Below are 25,730 nucleotides of genomic sequence, written 5' to 3'. Positions count from 1 at the left end.
GCAGCGTTACCGTGCAGTCGGTCCTGGTGATGTGTCTGGCCGCCGTTCTGGGGTCGACCTCAGCCAGCAGCTCCTTCACCCGGCGCAGGATGCCCACCTCCAGGGGCCTGTTCTCCTGCGGCATCAGCGCCGAGTGGTACCTGCCAGGTCTGAAACAGGAAGCCGTCTCCACTACCGGAGAGAAGTACACGTCCCCATCCTCCGAACCCAGAGAGGCGGCAGTGGGCGGGGCTTCCTCGGCCTGCAGCCGCTCCACGTAGCTCTGAGGCTGCAGCTCCGAGTAGCCGTCTCTATTGGCGGAGGCCGAGTCCTGCGGCGGGGCCGAGTCCTGCGGCGGGTCAGAGTCCTGCGGCGGGTCAGAGCGGGGAACGTGGAGCCGCTGTCTCAGCAGGGTGGAGTCTGACGGGTTTGATAGGGATGGAGACGACGTGACGCTGGGGGCCCAGCTAGAACCGAGGCTCCTGGATGGAGAGCCTGGAGGGAGGAGAGAAAAAAAGGCAACTTTCAAGGCATTATGCTTTCTGTAGCAGCTTAGAATAGGTCTATGGCCTATTCAAAACCTGGTCATTAGATTGTATTGCACAAAATCATTCAGGGTCTGTCTTCATCTAATGAAAATTATTCGTATTTTAAAAACCATATATGGACATTGGAAACATGGCTGTGCATCATGGAGTGCTGAGGCCACAGCTGGATTGACTGGAGGAGGTTTGGACCTTTAATAACTGCTTTCAACTCTAGTTATGTTTTATTATTGTGAGAGATTACATTTACAGTACAATAAGGTCAGTCTGAAGCAGACAATGTTCCTTTAAACAGATGTTTGTTCTTATTAAGTCATAAAGTCCTTTAGTTTAATCTACAGTAAAGACAAAAACTAATACTGTCAGCACTTTTTAGTGGGACAAAGGGGACTTTTGTTGTCATTCAATCAGAATCTACTTTACTGTTAATGTTTTACTGACATCTGTAGATTAAACTCATGTAGTAAACCTGCAAATATCTAATCTCTCTAGAAACAAAACGTGTTTGTTCTAAAGTTTAGATTTAATCATCTAAGTTCAGCTTTTAACATGAGTAAAAGCTGAATTTAAAATGTTTACTGTTTGACGTCTCCAATGAGACTCAATGAGGAGAAAAACAGAAGAAACCAAAGAAGACATTTGAATCTCCAGTTCTCAAGTGCTGCCAGTTATGTTTCTATTAAATATATAATTGTGCAATTCGACATTTCAAAAAATAAATTTACTTAATGCAAACATGCCAATTTTGAAAAAGAAAAAAAAAACATTTTTTAATAAGTCTTGGTGCATCAAAATGAATCCCATGATCAATAACCTGATGATCAGCATGAAGAAACTGATAGGAAGTAGCAGGACGACGATGGTGCAACATGATTTTTAATGACTTATTGTGTAAACAAACTTGTTCAGGTGTGATTTCATTGGAGTTTATTCTTTTATGAAAACACAGCTACTGCAAAATTGCAAAATGTTTTTCTTTTTTGGACATTAGGGGAATTTTAACAAAACGTTTGTAATGTGTGCTCCAACTCCTGCATGAAAAGTCTGTATCATGTCATACTTTATGTCAGCAGCTCTGCATTTGATTCATGTGTTTTGGAGCCGGGATGCGTTCAAAAGCTGCAGGACAGAAGCACGCTGGAGTTGCTGATCCCTGTTTTATGGTGTTTTGCAGTAACTTTGCACCACCTGAACCCTCACCCACAGGTCGATGTTGTTTCATTACTACTTTTAATTCACCAGAGGACTTCCTGCTGCTGTAAACCTCTCACAAGCTGAACTTCAGCCCAGTTAGCTCACTCCCGACACCCACCAACCTCCTCTGCCTGTCGGAGCTGGCAGTCATTCCAGCCTTCGCTCTGAGGGAAACTGGAAGCACAGACGGCGAGTTCAGGTTGGTTCAAGAAACATCTGCTGGCTGCATCGCTCCCGGTGAGTTTTTCCATTAAAGTGAGAGAAATCCCTGAAAGATGATGCTTCAGTGCAGAAGTTTTGTGTTTTCTTGTGATTCTTTGTAAATAAACTTAGACTAGATGTGGTCTCAGTCAGTCAGATCGGTGATTTCCAGATGTTTTCTGCATAAAACAGCAAGACTGGGCATGAGAGTGTTGCGTAAGCTAAGTGTAAAGAACATCTCAGTTTGAACACTAAATGTTTCTGCACAGATTCCAGAAGGAAATCTGGTTCTGGTTTGCAGAATGTTCAGCCATGTGATTCTGTTGTTTCTTTATGCTGTGAAGCTTCCTAAACCTTAACCTCTGCATGACTTATACAGTTTTTTGTTTTTATAGTTTTCCATAAATAAAATTCAAGTCGCTTATGAAAATTGTAACAATTTTAATCCAATCTGATGCAAAAACTAACAGCTGTGCTTCTGAATAATACATCCTAAATCTTTCCACCTTTGTCCTTTTTAACACAAAAGGTGACTTTGTAATCCTTTCCATTGTTTTATTTCTCGGGTTTGATTACCAGGCAACACCTGCACACAAACACAGAGCAATGAAACCTGAGACAAACTTCTGTAACTAAATAACTGTAAACCCCCTGAGACCCTGAGGAATTTCACCATTGTTGCTGTGAACTCGGGGAACTTCGACTGCACGAGATCTGGGAGTTATGTAAAGCTTGGAAAACGACCTTCTGAAAACCTTCAACAGAAAACCTTTGCAGTCAGTTTTTTTCTCTGAATCGTTGGTTTTGGGCATCCTTACTCAAAATATTTGTTCTGGTGAAGAGGCTGTTGAACTGCATGTTCATAGGTCCAAATCAGGACAAAACATATAGAACAACTAGAAATGAGCAAATAATCTTTGATAAACATAACATTGTGTTCATCCAAGTGTTAAATTGTTGGTATTGAATATTGATCACATATTTTATCTAAACACAGATTGTTATAGCAGACATGTTTGCTAACTTCCACAGCAGCTCTTTAATGAAACAAGCAAAAATCAAATATATAATATTTACTCATTGCGTACTTTGAAGCTGCAGTTTATAAAAAAATGTTGTTTTTTTTCCATATTTGAAAATATGATTGAACAGTTTATGAGACAGAAAATCTGTGGAAAGATGAATCTCCTCCACCTCTTCTGTAAGCTACAGACTGAAGAAATACACCAAACACAACCAACCAGAGGCAGGAGGCGGGGCTTAGCGCTGTCAATCAACTTAATGTGCTCGCTGCTAAATGTGCTAATGGTAGACTAACAACTTACTGTTATGAACCACTGAAGGAAATGACACAAAAACCTCTGAAGACACTGAGTGCAACTTCCTTCTTCACAAAATGGAAACACTAACGGAGTGGCGTCAGATTTTAGCGGTTGGAAGATTTATCTTTTTCTTTTTGTGATAAAAGAACACAAGTCATTTCCCCAGCTAACATGAGACTCACGTTTGTTTTGGTTGTATTTACCCAGAATGCCGAGCACTTTAGTCCACTTCCTGCTGTTGGCATAGGCTCTGGTCCGCTTAGTGTTCACATATGCATTCAAACCACACTGGAGTTCACTTCAAACAAACCAAGATGGAGGTTTGTAGACGGACCAGAGTTAGATATTTTTTTGATCAGAGTTGGATTACGCATTCACGCCTTCCCAAACTTTCCAGATAAATGGACTGGAGTTGGATTAAAGTGGATCCAACATTGACGGTGGGAAAGAACCCTAACATTGCACGTGATGCTAAGTTGAATTTCTAGCTCCTAATCAAGTGCTCCCAAATCGCACCGATATTTCTACTTTAAATAATTATTATTAATTGACTAATGTATTGCAAGAATCTCAAATTGTTCTTATGCTTTTTCTTTAAATGGTGCTAAATGACCATAATCAGGGGAAACACATCACAGCACTTTGTAAGTTTTAAAGTTCTGTGCAATGTCACAGAAAACCTTGTTGACTAACATTTAATGCAATGCAACTCACTGGAGAAAAAACTATCACAGAAATCAGAATAAAAGTCATTCTTTGAGCTAAGCTAATTATTTTTGATGAAGTTATGTTGAAGGCTCCATCAGTAAAGTTAATCAACCTTTAGTCAGATGAACTGTAATGGCTACCATAACAGTTTCCATGGCCACGAGTCAAAGTCTCTACAGGACACAAAAGAATAATTAGTTTGATGTTTGTTCATGTATATTTATGATAATTTGTGTTGCATTCATTTTGTAAAGGACTGCCTGCATTACAATAATTGTTTTGGTAAATAAGATCCAATAAAATCTGTTCAAAATCTCAGAATCAAAACGCTCCTAAATATTTTCTTCAAGCTCAGCAGAAAGTTCAGGAACTCTAGCATGAATCAAGCAGAACAAAGTTTGTTTGCAAGCCAGCAATAAGCTAGTTCAAATCAGCATTAGCAGGATTTAACTCATGTTTTTACTAATCCATTAGTTATTATTAAATCCCTGAAAATTATGCAAATTTCATACAACCTCTAATGTCACGGTTAGACAAGACTGTTGGAACCATAAAGTGCAAAATCATTAGCTGACTAAATGTAAGTTTTAATGAAACTTCAGATTGATTTATAAATGTTTTATGGATAATTTGTCACTGCATTCCCCAAAGATCCCAACAGATCTTGATTTTAAAGATGTTACTGTAAAGGCTCCAACAAATTGAGGCAGACTCAAAGCAAACATCCACTAAACATATTCATGCAAAGGTCAGTTTAAACCTGGGTTGGGCAATAAATCAAGTAATCAGATGTTCTATTTTTGAATATTAAATTTTTGGAAAATTTGGATTTCTTGGGTTTCCAGAGATGTTATCTCACCCAAGAACTACAATCTTGTTTGACAAGCGTGTTTTAGAGCTTATGCTTATTTAAACTCTGAACTCAGGTCGACTCACAGAAGGAATTATTGAACAGCCAATTTTTCAATTGGCTGTGAAAAGAAAATCTAACTCTAAAAGAAAATTCTAAATTGAATTTGGTATAAAAACAATAGGAGATTTTGTTTTTAAAATATATCCCCAGCCTTAATTTGAAAAACTACAAGTTCACATTGAATTGCTTTGTATGAGACACTGAGCTCATAAAGTTGAGAGTATCACCATATTGAGGACAAAATGGATTATAATTTTGAAGACAGTTTTGATGGAAGCAATTGTAAAACACAGAAACTTGTATGATCAAGGAATCATACAAGTGAAATGAACATATTTGTCTCAAGAAATGTGGGAAATCAGTATGTTGAAGGCTCTGTATCAGAGCTGCACACAGAGTCCATGCAGCTCATACACACTGTACGCCTCGGTATATTGGAGCCTTAACTGTAATTTCAGGTTCTGAATATAACATAGGCTACATTCACACTGCAGCCTGCGCAGCTCATATCCACATAGAAAATGTGAACGACCACGCAACAAAAGCGTATTTCACAAAAGACTTCAATTGAACATTAAGGCCTGCAGTGTGAATGAAGCCATATGGGTGAATGTGGTCCAAAAGGGTTCAGGAGGAACTCATGGCGATATCTAATACCTTGACATTTTGTGTCAGAATTTCTTTCAGAAATGTATCGGCTGATCCTGCCGACACTGGCAGGATCGGCCTGCTCATCAATCGTGATAAATGGAGGGAGAGTCTTGGTCTACCCTTTGGATGGAAGTCACTGGGTCAACATGATCGTCATCGTAGAAGAGCTTTACGCTCGGGGCCATGACGTTACCGTGGTGTGGCCAACAAATTCCTGGTACATCAAGCCAGACTCCCCCTACTACAGGTCCATTCCTATAAACAGTACAGCAGGTTTTGATCCAAAAAGCTTTGCATATTATGTAACAGGAACCCTAAACAAGCGACGCCAAAGTTCTTCATTGTGGACCCGCATGTTTTTGGAGTATGATCTACTCACACAGCTCTATGAAATGCATATGCATGGGCTTCAAACGGTTGAACAAATTTTTGAGGATGAAGCATTAATGCAGAGTCTCCATGATGCTAAATATGACTTGCTTCTTACTGATCCTGCAACTGGTGGAGGAGTTCTTCTGGGTCACCGTTTGGGTCTTCCTCTTGTCTTTAATGTCAGGTGGACGTTTAAGGGAGACCCACATGAGGCTATTGCACCCTCCCCACTGTCTTATATACCGGTATCCGGGTCAGAACTGTCTGATAGAATGACATTCATGCAAAGGGTCCAAAATGTATTGTATTATTTCCTCACTTGCCTCCAAATGCGGTTCATCACAGATCCAAACTACAAACCCTTTGTCCATCGTCACTATGGCAAAGATGTAGATTACATAGAGCTGTTCCAAGCAGCTGACATCTGGCTTATGAGAAACGACTTCACCTTTGAGTTTCCATGACCAACAATGCCAAACATCATCTACATGTCAGGATTCCAGTGCAAACCCTCCAAACTTCTCCCCAAACAACTGGAGGACTTTGTACAGAGTTCTGGAGACCATGGTGTCATCGTGATGACATTGGGGACATTGGTAGAAAAGCTCCCTGACGACATCACTGAAAACATTAATGCTGCTTTTGTTGAGCTTCCCCAGAAGGTGATCTGGAGGCACAAAGGGAAGAAGCCATCCACCCTTGGCAACAATACCCTAATCTTGGACTGGTTACCCCAAAATGATCTCCTTGGTCATCCCAAAACCAAATTGTTTGTGGCTCATGGAGGCACCAATGGAATGCAAGAGGCCATCTATCATGGCGTTCCCTTGGTTGGCTTGCCACTCATGTTTGATCAACAAGACAACTTCTTCAAGATGGCATCAAGAGGAGTAGCCAAAGTCCTGGACATTGCAGAACTAAATAAAGATGTCTTCTTGGAGGCTCTGAAGGAGGTTCTCTATGAGCCTTCATACAGAGAGAAGATGAAGGAGCTGTCCAGCCTCCACAGGGATCAGCCCATGAAACCTCTGGATCGAGCCATGTTCTGGATCGAGTTTGTCATGAGGCATAAAGGAGCGGCCCATCTGAGGACTGAGTCCTACAAGATGTCTATGATCCAATACCACTCTATTGATGTTTTGGCATTTCTGTTGGCAATTAGTCTGCTGCTCTTTACTGTTTTTATTTCCGCAGTACGTTTTTTAAGGCAAAGATTATACAGTCAAACGTAAACTAAAATTGATTAAATTGCTGCAGCATAAAATTTTGCAAAGACAAACTAAAATGTTGATTTTAAATGGAAAAACTTAAATACTGCTTCTCAGTTTTAAGCAGAAACCTTGTTAACGTGTTTCCAAATATTTCTAACCACTGTATCCAAAAATTACAAATAAAAACTGTAAATGTCGACTTGTTGTATAGTCTGTGATTGATCGATTGACGAGTTTTTTTTAAAAACAATTTCAATCAAAAACTAATAATTCTACATATTTATATTTTGGGGAACATCATAAGGGATGTCTATATTAAGCCGACTTCACTGTTAGACTTGAGTAGCTTGAATTCCTATTCAAGTGTTTATACATTCATCACATCTTTACCTCAAATTTACAGATTTGTTTCAGTGTTGCCTGAATGTTAATGATTATGACATCGAATGCAAGAAAGGTGTTAAATGGCTTCTCTGTGAATTAATCAACTTCGAGTTCATTTAAACTTGATTTGATACTCATCAAGTTGCAATGTACATATACGGAAGTCCATCAAAAGCAAAAAACCGCATATAGGAGTACTTACCAGTAAATAAAAACTAGTGGATATCTTTATATCTTGAAAATGATTCTACAGAACAGTTTCCTTTGTGTATCTCAAATAATTTACATCGTTTTAAGGTTTTAATATTATATGTGATGTTTGTCTCTTACAATCAGCTGAATGTAAAATTAAATTAACTCCCATAAATCTGAAATTTAAGTTTCTTAAATTCTTTAATATCAACATGCTCCATAATGTTTCAAAGGCTCTACAAGAATTATGACAATACATTTACATTGAAATAAATATCCAAGTGAGGAGAATCATTTTTAAAATTTTGACATTTTTTGTTATTTTATTTCTTGGTTCTTGTTTTATCCTCTTTTTTGAGGAAACAGAATTACCTGTGCCCACTGGATGTTGGCATTTTCATTTGAAACCAAATTAAAGCAACACAGACCACTGGAGTATACACCGAACCAAAAGACTCATCAGAAACTCTGGTTAGTTCTGGATGTAGGAAGACTGCTTGTTACTGCATACGTCCATTAGCTTAATGTAGAGAACATTGTCTCTTGTGTTTTAAGAATTACTTTTATCATAAGTCCTTTGTTGGGAGGGTCTGATCTGATTTCTCTGTGTCTCCCATCAGAAACTATTTCTGAGATGTACCGACTGACCCTGCTTACGTTGGCAGTGTTGCCCTTCATGGTAAATGGAGGGAAAGTTTTGGTCTTCCCTTTGGATGGAAGTCACTGGGTCAACATGAACATCATCTTAGAAGAGCTTCACGCCAGAGGCCATGAAGTCACCGTTGTGCGACCATCAGATGCCTGGTACATCAAGCCAGACTCCCCTCATTATAAGTCCATTACCATTAACAGTTCTGGAGGTTTTGAGAAAGAAAACTTTGAGCTATATGTAACAAGAACTCTAAACATGAGGCGCCAAGGTGCTTCCTTCTGGACCCGGATATCTCTAGAGTATGATGTCATGATACAGTTTTACGAGATGCATAAGCAAGGACTTCAGATGGTTGAAGATGTTTTTGAAAATAACCAACTGATGCAGAGTCTCCATGATGCCAAATATGACCTGGTCCTAACTGACCCTGGAACTGGTGGAGGTGTTCTTCTGGGTCACCGTTTGGGTCTCCCTCTTGTTTTTAACGTCAGATGGACAATTCAGGGTGAAGGGCATTATGCAATTGCACCCTCCCCACTGTCTTATATCCCAGTGCCCGGGTCAGAACTATCTGATAGAATGACATTCATGCAGAGGGTCCAAAATGTATTGTATTATGTCATCACTTGCCTCCAAATTCGGTTCATCACAGATCCAAACTACAAACCCTTTGTCCATCGTCACTTTGGCAAAGATGTAGATTACATACAGCTGTTTCAATCAGCTGACATCTGGCTTATGAGAAACGACTTCACCTTTGAGTTTCCACGACCAACAATGCCAAACATCATCTACATGTCAGGATTCCAGTGCAAACCCTCCAAACCTCTCCCCAAACAACTGGAGGACTTTGTACAGAGTTCTGGAGACCATGGTGTCATTGTGATGACATTGGGGACATTGGTAGAAAAGCTCCCTGACGACATGGCTGAGGACATCGCTGCTGCTTTTGCTGAGCTTCCCCAGAAGGTGATCTGGAGGCACAAAGGAAAGAAGCCATCCACCCTTGGCAACAATACCCTAATCTTGGACTGGTTACCCCAAAATGATCTCCTTGGTCATCCCAAAACCAAATTGTTTGTGGCTCATGGAGGCACCAATGGAATGCAAGAGGCAATCTATCATGGCGTTCCCTTGGTTGGCTTGCCACTCATGTTTGATCAACAAGACAACTTCTTCAAGATGGCATCAAGAGGAGTGGCCAAAGTCCTGGACATTGCAGAACTTAAGAAAGATGTCTTCTTGGAGGCTCTGAAGGAGGTTCTCTATGAGCCTTCATACAGAGAGAAGATGAAGGAGCTGTCCAGCCTCCACAGGGATCAGCCCATGAAACCTCTGGATCGAGCCATGTTCTGGATCGAGTTTGTCATGAGGCATAAAGGAGCGGCCCATCTGAGGACTGAGTCCTACAAGATGTCTATGATCCAATACCACTCTATTGACGTTTTGGCATTTCTGTTGGCAATTAGTCTGCTGCTCTTTACTGTTTTTATTTTGATAGTCAAATTTCTCTGGAAGAGAGTGTTTCATAGCAGTAAAGCTAAAAAAGAATAATGAAAATGTTTTCAAACTGAAGCAAATTTGTTTCAAACAGTGCAATCGGTTACCATGCATGTTAGATTTCAGTGTCTTGAAGTACAACATTTCCAGTAATATATTAATCAACTTACTAATGAGATGAAGAAATGTCCAAAAATTATGCCATGTATTTCCTCAGTCTTTTTGTCACATGCCGTCTTGTTAAGTACATATAAAATTGTATGTAACTGAAAAAATTTGGTGAGCACCATGTCTTTTAATAGGAACATTTTTTTATTTCTGAATATTGTTGAAGGTGTTTTGGCTGTTTATGACTATTCTAAACCACTGATTTAATATGTGAAAATGTGAAATGATTTTTCACTGTAAGTCAATTAAACAAATGGATAAACATTCAGAGTGAGTTGTTGCATTAAAGTTACATTTCTCTTTTCGAAAACACAGTGTTGACTGACCACTTAAACAAGTCAATTTCCAGAATATCTGGAAGCCACAAAATCTGAAATCTTTTCTAAAAACACAGCTACCAATTTGCTAAAATATACATAAAAACAAAACAAAAAAAACTCTCATTTGTTCAATTCTATGTTAAGGCAAGTTGTCTCCAAAAACTTTATTATATGGTTACTGACCTCTACAGATCAGCATCAAGTCAGAATATGACTTGAAGACATAAAAATTAAATGCCTCTTTAAAAGCTGAAGTGCCCCCGTAGTCATCATTGCCTCAAAAATGTCAAACTAAAATCTCTAAAATTTTAATATCTCACATATAATTATTGATATTAATGACTTTGGTTCCCAACACCCAAAATAACAAAAACGAAGAGTTGCAAACAGCTACTAGGACAGTTGCACCTATAGATTAGTTCCCAACTCTTGTTAGAGTGGTTGTAAATGAATCCCTGTTCCAGGAACCAGAATAAATTGCTCTGACCTCATTGTTTTGACAGGTATGGATTTTGTTTCTCATCTCACATTAGGACTCCCCATAATAATAACAAATGACAGTATCCAACATCAAAACGCTTGCATGTTGATTGGTTTACCTAACATCAGTGCTTGGTTAGTAGGGTCAGGTCTAACATCTCTGTATCTCCCATCGGGATTTCTTTCAGAGATGACCCGACTGACCCTGCTGACCCTGGCAGTATTGATCTGCTCATCATCCCTGGTAAATGGAGGAAAAGTCTTGGTGTTCCCAGTTGATGGAAGCCACTGGGTCAACATGAACATCATCATTGAAGAGCTTCATGCCAGAGGCCATGAAGTCACAGTGCTGCGACCTTTTGACTCTTGGCACATCAAACCAGACTCCCTTCACTACAAGACCATTACTGTAAATTCCTCATCTGGCTTTAGTGAACAAAGCCTTGGGTTATTTGTGAACAGAACACTGGATTTACAGCGAGAGGGACCTTCATTTAGGACTCACATTTCTATAGTTTTCAATCTACTGTCACAGTCATACCTCATGCATGAGCAGGTTCTTCAAATGACAGAGGGGATTTTTGAAGATAAAGCACTAATGCAGAGCCTCCGTGATGCAAAATTTGATCTGGTTCTTACAGATCCTGCATTTGGAGGGGGTGTTTTTTTGGGTCACCGTTTGGGTCTTCCTCTTGTCTTTAATGTCAGGTGGACTATTCAGATTGAGGGGCATTTGACAATTGCACCCTCCCCAGTCTCATATGTCCCTATAACAGGATCACAGTTAAAGGATAGGATGACATTCATTCAAAGGGTCAAAAACTTCCTCATTTATATTGTGACATATATTCAATTTTGGTATGTTGTGGAACCACTCTACCCAGAATTTGTACATCAACATTTTGGCAAAGATGTAGATTACATAGAGCTGTTCCAAGCAGCTGACATCTGGCTTATGAGAAACGACTTCACCTTTGAGTTTCCACGACCAACAATGCCAAACATCATCTACATGTCAGGATTCCAGTGCAAACCCTCCAAACCTCTCCCCAAACAACTGGAGGACTTTGTACAGAGTTCTGGAGACCATGGTGTCATTGTGATGACATTGGGGACATTGGTAGAAAAGCTCCCTGACGACATCACTGAAAACATTGCTGCTGCTTTTGCTGAGCTTCCCCAGAAGGTGATCTGGAGGCACAAAGGGAAGAAGCCATCCACCCTTGGCAACAATACCCTAATCTTGGACTGGGTACCCCAAAATGATCTCCTTGGTCATCCCAAAACCAAATTGTTTGTGGCTCATGGAGGCACCAATGGAATGCAAGAGGCCATCTATCATGGGGTTCCCTTGGTTGGCTTGCCACTCATGTTTGATCAACAAGACAACTTCTTCAAGATGGCATCAAGAGGAGTGGCCAAAGTCCTGGACTATGGAACTGTCAATAAAGATGTATTCTTGGAGGCTCTGAAGGAGGTTCTCTATGAGCCTTCATACAGAGAGAAGATGAAGGAGCTGTCCAGCCTCCACAGGGATCAGCCCATGAAACCTCTGGATCGAGCCATGTTCTGGATCGAGTTTGTCATGAGGCATAAAGGAGCGGCCCATCTGAGGACTGAGTCCTACAAGATGTCTATGATCCAATACCACTCTATTGATGTCTTGGCATTTCTGTTGGCAATTATTCTGCTGCTCTTTACTGTTTTTATTTCTCTAGTCAAATGTTTCTGGACTAGAGTACTCAACAGAGTCAAGGCCAAAAAGGAATAATTAATCTGACCTTACATATTCATGCTTGGTGTTGCTTATCTTATCCAACTGACTGTCTTGTCTTTGTGAAAACTTTAATGGAGCTATCAAGTTAAATGCAGGTCTAATGTCCAGCACTAAACTGTTTTTTTCTAGAAATGTCATTATCGTTTATTGTTAATGTTTATTTAGCTCACTTTGCAGAATTATTTAGTTTCGTCAAGTTTGGTGAAATGGATTTTTTTTACAAAACATGTTTACATTTTCATCTTAAAACTTAGTATTTGTGAGTATAATATTGTTTCTTACTCTTTTTATAAACCAATGTGTAACATGTAAACCAGTTGAGATTGCTGATATAATTTCAATAACTAAACTAACCTGAAGCACTCTTTTCTAAACTGATGGACATTCAGATTCTCTGAACAACATTAACACTTCTCTGTAACGCCTTTTTATTGTTTACCTTTAAACTGAGCTCAAATCTTTGGGATTTTTATTGCCTCATGTTCAAAAATGTGTACAAATACTTGTGTCATCAAAAATAAAGGTACGAAACAAAAATTGCAGTATGGCTGAAAAAAGCAAAATCATCCATATTTCATATATGTTAACATTTTAGTTTGATACCAAATGTTAGTCAGCATAACTCTTCATTGCATCAATTAAAGCAAAATGCTATAAAAACCTCTATGAAGAAGCAGAGGTGAGTCAGCTAGCCAAAGTAAAAGCAATGGCGGAAACGTAATTCAACACTACACTCCTCTGATTAGATGGTTTTTTAATTTTCATATTGGTTCTACACCTCAGAAAGTCACATGCGGTATAATAACTCTCAATGAGCAATTATTTCCAGTTTCAACAACAACTTGTTCTTCTAGGTTTTTTCTGCTTGTGTCACATTTAGATTTACTCAGATTATCTCTATTAAATGGTAAATGGACTGAACTTATATAGCGCTTTTCCAGTCATTTTGACCACTCAAAGCGCTTTACACTAAAGTCACATTCACCCATTCACACACACATTCATACACCGACACGCAGACCGGTAGGCAATTTGGGGTTAAGTGCCTTGCCCAGAGGCACATCGACATATGGCAGGAGGAAGCTGGAATCGAACCTACAACCTTCCGATTGCAAGACGACAACTCTGCCACACAACCACAGTCGCCCAGTTAGATCAGTTAGATCAGACATATTTACAATACCTTCCAATGAAGATTTCATTTATAAAGGAGAAAAAGCAATCTAAACCAACCTGACCATGTGTTAAAATGTAATTGACCCTGATCCTAACCGGTTTTTCCACTGTGGTTCTCTGGAGCCCTCAAGTCTCCAGAGAACCTGTTAAACTCAGTTCAAGTGGGACCCAATATTGCAACATGTGTTACATTTCAGCTGCCATTGTTCATGTTCATGTTCACTTTGGACTTTGTCAAACGAACCAAACCCTTTGATCTACCTGTTCACCCTCTCACCTGTAGGGATGCTCCACCCAAAAAACACAGAAGAAAATAGCATGAAAACCTCTGAAGAAAACACTGAGCACATCTTTCTTCTTCACAAAATGTAAACAAAAATGAAGTGGTGCCAGATTTCAGCAGTTGTAGGATTTTTGTTTTGACCATGGTAAAAGACTATGAGCCATTTATCTGGTTAGTACTGGCCTCATGTGTATATTTTGGTTGTATTTACCCAGAATGTGCTGTGCTATAGTCTGCTTCCTGTGGTATCCGGTCCACTTCTTGTTCACATATGCATTCAAAGAGCACCAGAGTTCACTTAAACCAAACCAAGACCAAGGTTTGTAGGCGAGCCAGAATTCACTTTTTAGGTACACATCTGAGTTCAATTATGCATTCACACTTCCACAAGTGAACCAAACTTTCTAGGTAAACAAAGTTGGATTAAAGTGGACTAAACAAAGCTGGTGTGAACATACCCTTAGAAATAACTCTGTAATCATTTTCAGACTGATAGATCTCAATGACCATTTTCTCATCTACTCTTGAATTTCTTCTGCTCTTGGCACAATATGATGTTCTTTGAACTCTCTTTGCCTACCTCATGTCAGACATGTTCTATTGAAGAGTTTGCAAGATTCTGCAGATATAGCAGTAATCAGGTGAAGCTAAAATAAACAATAAATTTTAGTCACATTTAATTCATTATTTGCCAATAGGGGCAATTCCATTTTTTCCACAAAGACAGGTTGGTTTGAGTAGCTTTTTTCCATAATAAATATAAGTATAAATGGTATTTGATGATCTCAAACATTTAACAGAAGAAATCGTTGAGGTGAAAAATACTTTTTCATAGCACCACATAGGGTTAAGAATTCTGCACCATGCAAGCTACTTCCATAATCAAAAGAGTACCAATCATTCCAGCATCAACTTAAAATAGTACATTACATGAAGGTTGGAAAACATTTAAAGGAACTTACAAACCTCAGAAAACAATGAAACTAGCTGTAGTTTAAATTACATGACACCATCTTTGTAGTTTGGATGTTTTGTATTAGTTGCAAAAGGGTTAAAATTTATGGGAGCAAATAAAAAGAATCACATTATTTAGTCTACACATGTAGACTCTAATCCATTAAAAGACATTCAGACCTAAGAAGATTACTTATACTTACAAAAGCCGATATTAGACAACTTATTTCCTCATATACAAGTGTCTTCATGTTGATAGAAGTCCTTTATTATGACGGTCAATGCTAACACCTATCTCCCATCGGGATCTCTTTCAGAGATGACCCGACTGACCCTGTCGACCCTGGCAGTATTGATCTGCTCGTCATCCCTGGTAAATGGAGGGAAAGTCTTGGTGTTCCCAGTGGACGGAAGCCACTGGGTCAATATGAATGTCATCATCGAAGAGCTTCACACCAGAGGCCATGAAGTCACAGTGCTACGACCTTCAGACACCTGGTACATCAAGCCTGACTCCCCTCACTACAAGGCCGTTAACATAAATTTGCCAGGTGGAATAGACAGGCAGAACTTTGGGTCATATGTCATGAAGACGATAAACATGAGACGTCATGGTTCTTCAGTTTGGTCTCGCATTTCCCTGGAGTATGATCTATTGCAAACCTTTTATCAAATAGGTAATAAAGTGCTACAAATGGTGGAAGATATTTTTGAGGATAAAGCGCTAATGAAAGCCCTCCATGATGCCAAATATGATTTGCTTCTTACTGATCCTGCAGTTGGTGGAGGAGTTCTTCTTGGTCACCGTTTAGGTCTTCCACTTGTCTTTAATGTCAGATGGACGATTCAGGGAGAGGGGCATCAAGCTATTACACCTTCCCCTCTCTCCTACATCCCCATACCAGGATCAGAAGTGACCGATAAGATGACCTTCATGCAGAGGGTCAAGAACTTCCTCTACTACATCTTTACATGTTTCCAAATTTGGTACGTTGTGGAACCAATCTACAAACCCTTTGTCCATCGTCACTTTGGCAGTGACATATATTATATGGAGCTGTTCCAATCAGCTGACATCTGGCTTATGAGAAACGACTTCACCTTTGAGTTTCCACGACCAACAATGCCAAACATCGTCTACATGTCAGGATTCCAGTGCAAACCCTCCAAACCTCTCCCCAAACAACTGGAGGACTTTGTACAGAGTTCTGGAGACCATGGTGTCATTGTGATGACATTGGGGACATTGGTAGAAAAGCTCCCTGACGACATGGCTGAGGACATCGCTGCTGCTTTTGCTGAGCTTCCCCAGAAGGTGATCTGGAGGCACAAAGGAAAGAAGCCATCCACCCTTGGCAACAATACCCTAATCTTGGACTGGTTACCCCAAAATGATCTCCTTGGTCATCCCAAAACCAAAGTGTTTGTGGCTCATGGAGGCACCAATGGAATGCAAGAGGCCATCTATCATGGGGTTCCCTTGGTTGGCTTGCCACTCATGTTTGATCAACAAGACAACTTCTTCAGGATGGCATCCAAAGGAATTGCCAAAGTCCTGGACATTGCAGAACTTAATAAAGATGTCTTCTTGGAGGCTCTGAAGGAGGTTCTCTATGAGCCTTCATACAGAGAGAAGATGAAGGAGCTGTCCAGCCTCCACAGGGATCAGCCCATGAAACCTCTGGATCGAGCCATGTTCTGGATCGAGTTTGTCATGAGGCATAAAGGAGCGGCCCATCTGAGGACTGAGTCCTACAAGATGTCTATGATCCAATACCACTCTATTGATGTTTTGGCATTTCTGTTGGCAATTATTCTGCTGCTCTTTACTGTTTTTATTTCTCTAGTCAAATGTTTTTGGAGGAGAGTATTGCATCAAAGCAAAACCAAAAAGGAATAATTATCTTGACCATAAACCTCTTTACATGCACTTTAAGCATATCACAACAGAAAGATTGAAATTCATGAAAACAAATATGATTGTGTAGCTGAATGAGCTGACCTAAATTTGTTCAATCATTATTTTAGGACAATTAGAGTGTAGATTAGAAATCTATCTAAATTTCTTCAGTCACAGAAAGGAATGATGGTAAAACAACAAATTTTTGTTGAAGCTCCTTTTCTCTAAAGTCTGCATATAAATTTGTTTCTGCGTTTATAATATTTATCATTTAAATTCTAATTTCTATTTCTGAGGAGAAGCATGAAGCTCTTCATCAGATGTCACTGACATATATAACTAAGTTAAACATGGTAATTTTACATAACAGGAATAATGAAAGGTTTTATTGGAAGATGGTGTAATTATAATTTATTGGTTCATCATCAAAAAAAAAATTTCCTGAAGTTTGTCGTAGTAATAATTAAGTGACAGGTTTCAGTTAATTTTGAATGCTTTTGAATCATCGCTTTTGTGCCATATGATAACAAATATGTGTATTAATATTTGAACAAACTGACTGACAGCAGCAGAAGAGCTCAACTTTAAACACTCAACCAAATATTTAAAATCTGGATTAAATGGCTTCACTGGTGACACCTGCAGGCAACAGAGCAAACAACACTTTAGTTTATCAATTTTCTGAATTATCAGTTTTCTTTGTACTCTTTTTGACATATCCAGGTTTATTATTAAGTCACTAAATAAAATAGCTATTTAAGCCAGTCTTACAGTTACAGAGTTAACATTAGTGAATTAAATTAGGGTTGTCCAAGTCCCCCTATCTTAAGTCCCCCTATTTTAAGTCCCCCCTAATGGAGAGAATGAATTTATTTCTTATAATTTAATTTAAATCAGTAGCAAGTATAAATAAAAGTGCACAGAATAACAAAATAAAGAGAAAACTATCAAAATATGACCATTTTTGGTTTTGATCTTTTTGTTGTTGGAAAAAAAAACCTCCCTTTCTTTTTTCAGAGGGAACATGTAATAAATATGACATCAGAGAACGCAAACACATAAAAAGAAAATGTTGGAGCTCACTGTGGCTGTGAGGAGAATGTGCAGCAGGATTCAGCGCCCGTCTGTCATGTTTGCAGTCAGATCCAGAACCGGGCTGAACGGAGGATGGGCTGTGAGGAGACAGGATGTCGGAGATCAAACAGCAGGAAACAGTGAAAGGAAAACAGTTTGTGTTTCTTATGGTTCTTAATTTCTCTTTTTAATCAAAGTCAAATTCAATTAACATAAAACAAAAAATAATGGCTCTGCTCATATTTCAGACATGACCATGCACTTCGGCTCACTCAGAGAACAGCTCTAATCACAATCATTCATGAGTCTGCTAAGTAAATATTTATCCTTGAACTAAGCATGTACATAAGCTAAATATCATTTGAAACTAAATATCTAGTTACCAAGTTAAATAATAAGATTGATAATTAAATATTTAGCTTCCTAACAAAATATTTAGTTTCAAACAATATTTAATTTGCTAAGCACGTATTTAATTTGAAGCTAAACATTTAAGTAATGAGTTAAATCTTTTCTTTGTAAGCTAAATATTTAGCTTGCTATTTTAATTAAATTTAGATCTAAGCAATGCCATTCCAAAATATATGAATCAAATAAATTTCCATTTGTTTTCTCTCATGTCAGGCTAAATAAAACAAATTAATGCAGTAAAGTTTTGCCAGTGTGACTTTACAAATGGTACTCCATGCGTTTTATGGAGCATTAAAATCATAAAAGGTATGGAGTTCAGTATTAAATCATCAGATCTTGGTACAGCTAACATAAGTTTGTCACACATCAGTGCAGCTCAGACTTATGAGCTGTAGATTTCAGCTACAGCTCATCACTTCTACAGGTTTTGTAATTTCTCACTTAAAGCCTCTTACATGGAAGACCCACACATCTGCATAAATGGAGAAACAGAAGAGAAACTAAAAGAATAAAACTGAGAGGCCCTCCACCTGATCAGACAGACCCGCTCCTCTCCCTTCAGGTCTCTCTGGTTGGACGATGTGCCGAAGGCCGTTTCTAGGAAGCTGAGCGGCAGCGTCCTGTTCACCGGCCGGTTAATCTGAGCTCTGGTCCACAGCGTCAGAGCCGCCTGGCTGCCCACGTAGTAGTGAACGAGGGCTGGGATCGAGTCAAAGGCCTCGCCTTCCAGGCTGTACTGGACCCGGGTGTAAGTCTCCCCAGACTGGACCACCGTCTTCCTGACGGGAACATGAAGGGCTTCCTGTTCCCAGCGGCAGGTGAGGACGAAGCCGCCCTGACTGGACCGGGAGTCTCTGAGGAGGAAATCACCTTCGTTCACCACCAAACTCTCCGACACCTGCAGAAACATTTAATCCGTCCAAAGCTAAAGATCGGTGGAGGTTTCTGATGTTTTGTCTCATCAGATATCAAATTATAACAAGCCTTGCTAAAGTAAAGTAGTTTCTGAATTGTTTTTCTGCTCACTCTTGGAAGATCAGTCTGTAATTCTCGCTGTTGCGTTTTAACACTAAGCTACATCAAAAATGTAAGATTTCCTGGGGGGAAAACAAAGGAAAACTTAAGAAAAAGACAAATAAAGAATAACGCATCACATTCGACCATGACTATATTTTCGTTTGAACAGAGCAGAGCTCTCCCTGAAGTCACTGAACATCATCATCATGGAGCAAATTAAATTATATAGAAGGACTTTGAGTAAGAAACCAAGATGTTTCCTTTACAATTAAAGTAAAGATCCAATTTTCGACGTAAGAAACAGCAAATCAGATTTATTATCATTATTATAAGACCACTTTAAGTCTTACAGAGAGTTTTGACTCTTAATTTTGATTTCTTGTGTTCAAACTGTTGCATTATTGGTCCAATATAAATTAGGTATGTTACCTCCATGTGGCCAGTCGAGAATTCATTTTGATTTACTAAGATAAAATTAACAAATTTGTGTGTTTGAACTATAAAGGACTAATCAACACATATGGATGCTGACTTTTCCAAGACAGTCTGAACGGTTCAATTCTTATCTTTTCACCCACAAAAAAATCCAATTTGTTCAACTTCCTTATGTGGAGCTAAATCACATTCAGTTGTTTTCAAAGCATCTGCAGTCTGAAGTCACGTTGGATTTTATCCAACTTTTATGTCACTGAGGTGAGACGTCCATCATAATTCTGCTCCAGAAGAAGACAAACATAAACTATCACTGATATTTGTAATTATAAAATTAACTTTAAAATTCTTCCATAAACGGTGGCTGATTTCAGTCGCATTTTTCAGTAATATGAACAACTATGGAAAAAGTCAGATTTCAGCAGAAAAATCTGAATTGAGGAACAAAACCTGCTGTGTGAACGTAGCATGAGACCCACATCGATGAACAGCAGAGGAGCGTTGATGCATGACATGTCAGCACAAAACCACAATAACATCAGGCAATAATTCATCGCTTAACCATGACGACATGCAGCATTTACAGACTGACGATCTGTTTCACTTAGAAAAGGTGAGCCTTTTTCAGTTGCTGTTCTTTTTAAAAGATGTGGTATTAAAATAAATTCACTTTTACCTCAATATTTATTTGAAGCTTTTATGTGAATTCTGCACTAAATTAGTGGTTAAGTTGTAATTTCCCCTTTTTCCACAAGCCTGAAATGCAACTTTGGAATTTTAAATATGATGTTTTAGCCACACTCAGTCAGATGATGGTTTGTGGGTATCAAAGGTGTTTGCTAACAAATATAGAGCCATGTGAAATTATGTGAACCCTTTTTCAGTTTCAACATGTTTATAGGGCACTATATTCTAAACTCCTCTGCAGGTCAATAATCCCTTAATATTAATGAAAAAATGAAATAATCTGTCAGTAGAACCAGTACTTTCAATAAACATGAATTACTGTCTTCAAAAAAGATCTTATTTCTCACTGCAAAGTTGTAAGTTAGGTTTGTCTCATTTCAAGTGCATTAAAATACTTCCATTAGAAACTAGGTGGAAAAATCCTTCTGGTATGGCCTTTAGTTCTCATTTTAAAACTGAAACATTCTCTGTGTAATGGTGAAATGTAAATATTTTCATGTAATCAGAACAAACCTCCCAGGGTATCGGGCCGTGGTACCAGGCATGGCTCTTCAGGTAGGTGCCGCTCAGCCTCAGTTCCTCCTCCAGCTGCTTCCTCAGTTTTTCTGATGGAGGCTCCAACCAGAACTTCTCCTTGGAGAACTTAAAAGGCATCACAGGTGCAAAATTAGACACAACTCCAGGACTCAGACCAAAACCCAAAAGATGAGAAGCTGAGTTGTGAGAAGAATCGCTGGTTTGCAGCATCTCCTCTGCAGTCAAACTGCTGCCTTCCCTGCTTTCATTTCTTTTACTACAGAACAGACAGTTGGGAAGGAAAGAGGGAGGAAGGATGGACATCTCTGGCATTCCCACACTGTCATCCACAGTAGTGGCACCAAAGCAAGACTAGGGACATTAGAGTCTTGGCCTCATTGCCCTGGCAGCGGCATTGTGAAACAGGGTCATCACTCAGCAGCTTTTGTCCGTCGTGTCTTTATACAAATGAAAGGCACTAAAGCAGCTACTGTATATGAGGAGTTTATGGTGAGGATGAGCTGGGAATGGATCAGCCTGACACGTCCCACCCCTCAACCCGGACCCAGTTGAGGGGTGGGACGTGAACTGCGCGTCAGACGCTGGGAACCAGGCCAGGACCGCTTCAAAACAAACGCAAGCATGGGTATGTGGGGCTCTATATTTACTGCAGTGTAAAGACCATTTTTCTGACAAATTATTTTTTTGTGAGGACCAACATAAAAGGAGGTTTTGGGTCAGAGGTTGCGTATTGGAATAAGGTGTGAAGAGATTTGTAGGTTTAGAATTAGGCATTCTCAGTGTTAAGCTACGAAAATGAATAAATGAATGGAAAGCACTCTGTGTGTGTGTGTGTGTGTGTGTGTGTGTGTATTCTTGTTTATGTTGTTATTCAGGACCTCTTATGATTGACAGGCCTTATCGGGACCTAGCCCTGCTCTAGCGAGGCAGATCCCCATTTGGCATAAATCCAGTGTCTAAAATGAAAGAAAATTAACAAAGTCTTAATATGGGTAAAAATTCCCACATTAATTGTGTGTGTTTAACAATATCAACTTAAAATATTATATCAATCAATATCATCATTTTAAGTCTGATGAATATGCGTTTCCCGGCCACATAGTGTCATTTTATAGCACAACCAAATAAGTTTGAAAATTGTCACCTTGAAATTGGGTTTCTGTCTCTTTAAGAAGCTTTCAGGCATGACATCACAACAATGCTCATCACTGATACTGCTTAAAACTGTTCTTAGGAGTGTTGCAATGACAAGTAGTTTGTATAATGAGTTGACTCACAGTTCAACCAGGTGTGAATCAAGAGTTCACCTCCCAGCCTGGACCTGGTGGTTCCTCCCTCTGAATGGGGAGTCAGATGGTGGGAACCAGGCCAGGACCATTTCAAAACAAAACAAGAGCATGTGTGTGCTGCTGCTAGTGGCACAAACATGCCACTGCTAGCGGCAGCAGCAGACTAATCGCTGCTGTTGCTAGACTGGAGGAGCAGAGTGGGGAGGGCTGCTATGTGAGGTTTGAACTGCAGTATCTTGTCTGTTTTGTCTTTAACAGAGAAAGCTTAAATGTCAGAAAAAGGGAAGTCTTATAAAAGCAGAAGTTGGCAAGAAAAGAAGAATGAAAGAAGAAAAAATATTTCAAAGAAACTCACTTTCACATATTCTCCACTGCAATTTGTCACTTTTTCAAACCTGCAAAACAGAAAGAAACAACAATAATTTACTTGCAATGTGAAATACGTTGAACTGGATGAAACCGGGTTATCATTTATTGGTGAATGCGAAAAACAAATATTTACACTCATAGATTAACGCTCAGAAGGAATGAAGGAATGAAGACTAAAACTATACAATTTACTGGGAACCAAATTGGTTCCCAGTTTGGTATCAGTCAAATCTGTCGATGCATTCTTTTTGACTAAATGCTGGAAGCAGTATTTACCAAACAATGTGAAATCAGAAAAATAAAAAAAAAATGTAGTTATCTGAAAAAATTTCCAGAAAACTTTCAAAATTTCTAAATAGCACATTAGACTGCTTTTTCTCTTTCTCCTTCTTTTTCTACCCTGAAGAGACAGCAGCTTTTCTGTCTTATTTTTGTCCATCAGCTCAGGTTGACACTCACCTCTTTTTTACACCAGTTTAATAAAAGCAAACAGGATGTTCAATTTAAGATTGTATACATCACAGTAAGTTGCAAAACAGATCACCTCAACACCATTTGCAAAAAAAACTAGCCCAATTCATAGGAAGTCACAGTGATTTTGGGTGGGAAACATTGAGCTACAGGTCAGGGGACAAATTAATCATACCATGCATCAATTAATGGAAAAATGTATGGTAAAAGTTTGACCCAAGAAGCAACATTTTCAATTCAAAAATATTTTTTGCTGCTAGATTATAGCATAGATAGACAATTGAAATCAACAACAAATGTATTCATTGTTTTTATTCCTTTTTTTAGGTTAAAACGATTAATGTAAAGTCTTAAAATAAATTAGAATATCTGTTCCAATGATGCTCATTTGTCAAACTAAAAGTACCTTAAGCAGGTATTAAATATTTTCGATTAAAGCTCCGTTTCTGCCTTAAAAATTGTTTTTATTTGTCTGATGTAATATTCAAATTTTAAAGGGCATGTTTTATTAGCTAGAAGTGAAAAGTTATCATAGGTAAAGTCTGTCAAACTTTAATCTGTGTGTAATTAACCAATATATGACTCAGTGATTGTGGTTGGAAAGTTTTACTTTACAGCACAAGTTTATGATGATTATATGTCTTTATTCTAAATGCTTATGAACTCTCACCAGATAAACATGTCTGGCTCGCACACCAAGGTCAGATGTTGTTTACTGCGGCATTATTGAGATGGCATTTAACCAGAATTGATTGATTCATACAACTCCAAAATCAAACAGCTAACTCTGATATTGCAGCATGATTGAGTTGGATCAGTGCTAGAATCAGACATGCCTTCCTGTCTCCTGTCGGTCCTCTTGCACAACTTCCTACCAGCAGCAGTGAGTTCATTCGACAACACCCAGCAACAACTTGCAACACAGCAAACTTCTCCAGGGAGAGGGAATTTCTCAAACTCATGCATCTACAAACTGTCTGCAGAAGGAACATATTTCTTCTATCCACTTTTCACGTCCACTGGCTCATCACCAGGTCTGACAGGAGTTACAACGCTCAGCTTTACAAAGGAGAGAGAAACAAAGTGCAACATCTTTATCCTTACAGCAGTGACGTGTTGAGTCAGTGAAACAATGTGAGCCGACAGAGAGAAACGTCTTCTCTTTCTGTCGCTCTGTTCTTCCTCAGCATACCACATACTTCAGCGAGTCAGGGGAGGCGACCTTTTGTTCCCAAACACAAACTCTGAGTGCAGACGGCGCAGATGTGAGTTCAGCATGAGAAACTCCACAGAGTTTGATCCAAAGGCTGGATCTCCAGTCTGTGTTGCTCCAGTTTGTTGCACCGTTATGTAACTTTTGTAGTAAGCAAAGCTCTCCAAACAGAACAGGCATGTCTGGAGGAGAGGTTTAATTAACAGAATATCTCAGTCATTTAAGATGAGCTACGGTGGACAAACATCTGAAGCCATGAGATCGTTTTACTTCTGACTAGGAATGCACTGAAAATCCACTTTATTAATTTTCAATATCAATATCTGAGGTTTAGTATTGGCCGATACCGATTTGATGCTGAAAACAGCTCAATCGACCTACAATATTTCTTTTTTTTTTTTTTTTAAATACAGACAAATGTATTGACTAATCAATCAATTTTTTAACTTTTCACCAGTACAGCCCACCTAAATGCACCAATAGCTTCACACGTCTGGTCAAACACACACAAAAACATATTTAATCTGATCAGTAAACACAATTACTGGTAAAGCAGCCAATGCAAAATAAATAAAGAAACTAAAACTGACAAAAACAAAAGGTTGACTTCCTCAGGCAAATACGTACAAACAGCAACAAACTATCCTTCAAATGGTTCAGAAAGTGAATTTAGAAACTCTAAATATAATGTAAAATAAATAAGAAAGCATTAAAGTAATCTCTTAGGGAGATGAACATTAGGGTGGTGGAAAGGAGGCCTTCCACCCTCAAAGACTTGGAGCTGATCACTGATTATACATCTTTAAAGCACCAGAAGAAACATGCAAAAATCTGCTCAGCAATTAAAGCCAACAAAACATTTTCCATTGATTACTGAGAAGGATATCAATATGCAGCCAATGTCCCCTTTCAAATAATCTGTACTGTCAAAAAAGGCAATCAATTAAAATATTTAACTGCAGTTAATCACATGATGTCTGCAGTGAACTCAGAATTGCACAATTATGCATTTTTCAGTATTTCTGCTCCTTTTATCATGTTTCAGCTGTGAATTTCAATACATTTCATTGTGATTTTATGTGAAACAGCAACACAGAGCAGAACACATCTTTTATCTTTTTTAACCAAAAATAAAACATGTGATATGTACTTATTTTGCTAAGTAGGTGATTTCTAAAAGCAAATGGATACATTTGGTTTTATCAAAATAAAGAGGTTAAGTCAACTCAGAGTTTTCTTTCTGAAAACAAATAAATATGTCATATTTCTTTCCACATCAGTTATGTGCTACTTTATGTTGGTTATGTTAAACACACAAAAGAGTTTAATCCTGAAAAGTTTCTGTAGA

General features: G+C 38.8%; 5 protein-coding genes across 5 annotated transcripts in view; 4 read left to right on the top strand and 1 right to left on the bottom strand.

Moving 5' to 3' along the window:
* Positions 1 to 25,730, bottom strand: part of sh2d3cb (SH2 domain containing 3Cb) — a 38,016-nt gene that overhangs the window by 4,250 nt on the left and 8,036 nt on the right. Inside the window, exons 3-7 of the mRNA XM_055039948.1 lie at positions 22,685 to 22,724; positions 21,017 to 21,145; positions 18,898 to 19,265; positions 17,966 to 18,054; positions 11 to 474 (exon numbers count right to left, since the gene is read on the bottom strand). Of these exons, the coding sequence (XP_054895923.1) occupies positions 11 to 474; positions 17,966 to 18,054; positions 18,898 to 19,265; positions 21,017 to 21,145; positions 22,685 to 22,724 (1,090 nt within the window). The remainder of the gene's footprint in view (positions 1 to 10; positions 475 to 17,965; positions 18,055 to 18,897; positions 19,266 to 21,016; positions 21,146 to 22,684; positions 22,725 to 25,730) is intronic.
* LOC129366228 (UDP-glucuronosyltransferase 2A2-like) lies at positions 1,876 to 10,249 on the top strand. The gene is made up of 2 exons (XM_055039952.1): positions 1,876 to 1,955; positions 8,293 to 10,249. Exon 2 carries the CDS (start codon positions 8,307 to 8,309, stop codon positions 9,876 to 9,878), a length of 1,572 nt encoding a protein of 523 aa, XP_054895927.1. The 5' UTR covers positions 1,876 to 1,955; positions 8,293 to 8,306; the 3' UTR covers positions 9,879 to 10,249.
* Positions 1,878 to 13,111, top strand: LOC129366227 (UDP-glucuronosyltransferase 2B4-like). Its single transcript, XM_055039951.1, has 2 exons — positions 1,878 to 1,955; positions 10,981 to 13,111. Exon 2 carries the CDS (start codon positions 10,983 to 10,985, stop codon positions 12,561 to 12,563), a length of 1,581 nt encoding a protein of 526 aa, XP_054895926.1. The 5' UTR covers positions 1,878 to 1,955; positions 10,981 to 10,982; the 3' UTR covers positions 12,564 to 13,111.
* LOC129366226 (UDP-glucuronosyltransferase 2B31-like) lies at positions 1,883 to 18,323 on the top strand. Its single transcript, XM_055039950.1, has 2 exons — positions 1,883 to 1,955; positions 15,300 to 18,323. Exon 2 carries the CDS (start codon positions 15,302 to 15,304, stop codon positions 16,880 to 16,882), a length of 1,581 nt encoding a protein of 526 aa, XP_054895925.1. The 5' UTR covers positions 1,883 to 1,955; positions 15,300 to 15,301; the 3' UTR covers positions 16,883 to 18,323.
* LOC129366230 (UDP-glucuronosyltransferase 2B15-like) lies at positions 1,974 to 8,275 on the top strand. Its single transcript, XM_055039955.1, has one exon. It carries the CDS (start codon positions 6,356 to 6,358, stop codon positions 7,115 to 7,117), a length of 762 nt encoding a protein of 253 aa, XP_054895930.1. The 5' UTR covers positions 1,974 to 6,355; the 3' UTR covers positions 7,118 to 8,275.

This window comes from Poeciliopsis prolifica, unplaced genomic scaffold, assembly GCF_027474105.1.
Source record: "Poeciliopsis prolifica strain line A6 unplaced genomic scaffold, Auburn_PproV2 SCAFFOLD014, whole genome shotgun sequence".
Lineage (NCBI taxonomy): Eukaryota > Metazoa > Chordata > Actinopteri > Cyprinodontiformes > Poeciliidae > Poeciliopsis > Poeciliopsis prolifica.
Note: the sequence above shows the minus strand (reverse complement) of the source record. Positions and strands in the feature narration are given on the sequence as shown.

What these genes read in the sequence shown, in the direction of transcription:
- LOC129366227 (XM_055039951.1), top strand. Translation starts at nt 10,983, where the DNA reads ATGACCCGACTGACCCTGCTGACCCTGGCAGTATTGATCTGCTCATCA.
- LOC129366230 (XM_055039955.1), top strand. Translation starts at nt 6,356, where the DNA reads ATGCCAAACATCATCTACATGTCAGGATTCCAGTGCAAACCCTCCAAA.
- LOC129366226 (XM_055039950.1), top strand. Translation starts at nt 15,302, where the DNA reads ATGACCCGACTGACCCTGTCGACCCTGGCAGTATTGATCTGCTCGTCA.
- LOC129366228 (XM_055039952.1), top strand. Translation starts at nt 8,307, where the DNA reads ATGTACCGACTGACCCTGCTTACGTTGGCAGTGTTGCCCTTCATGGTA.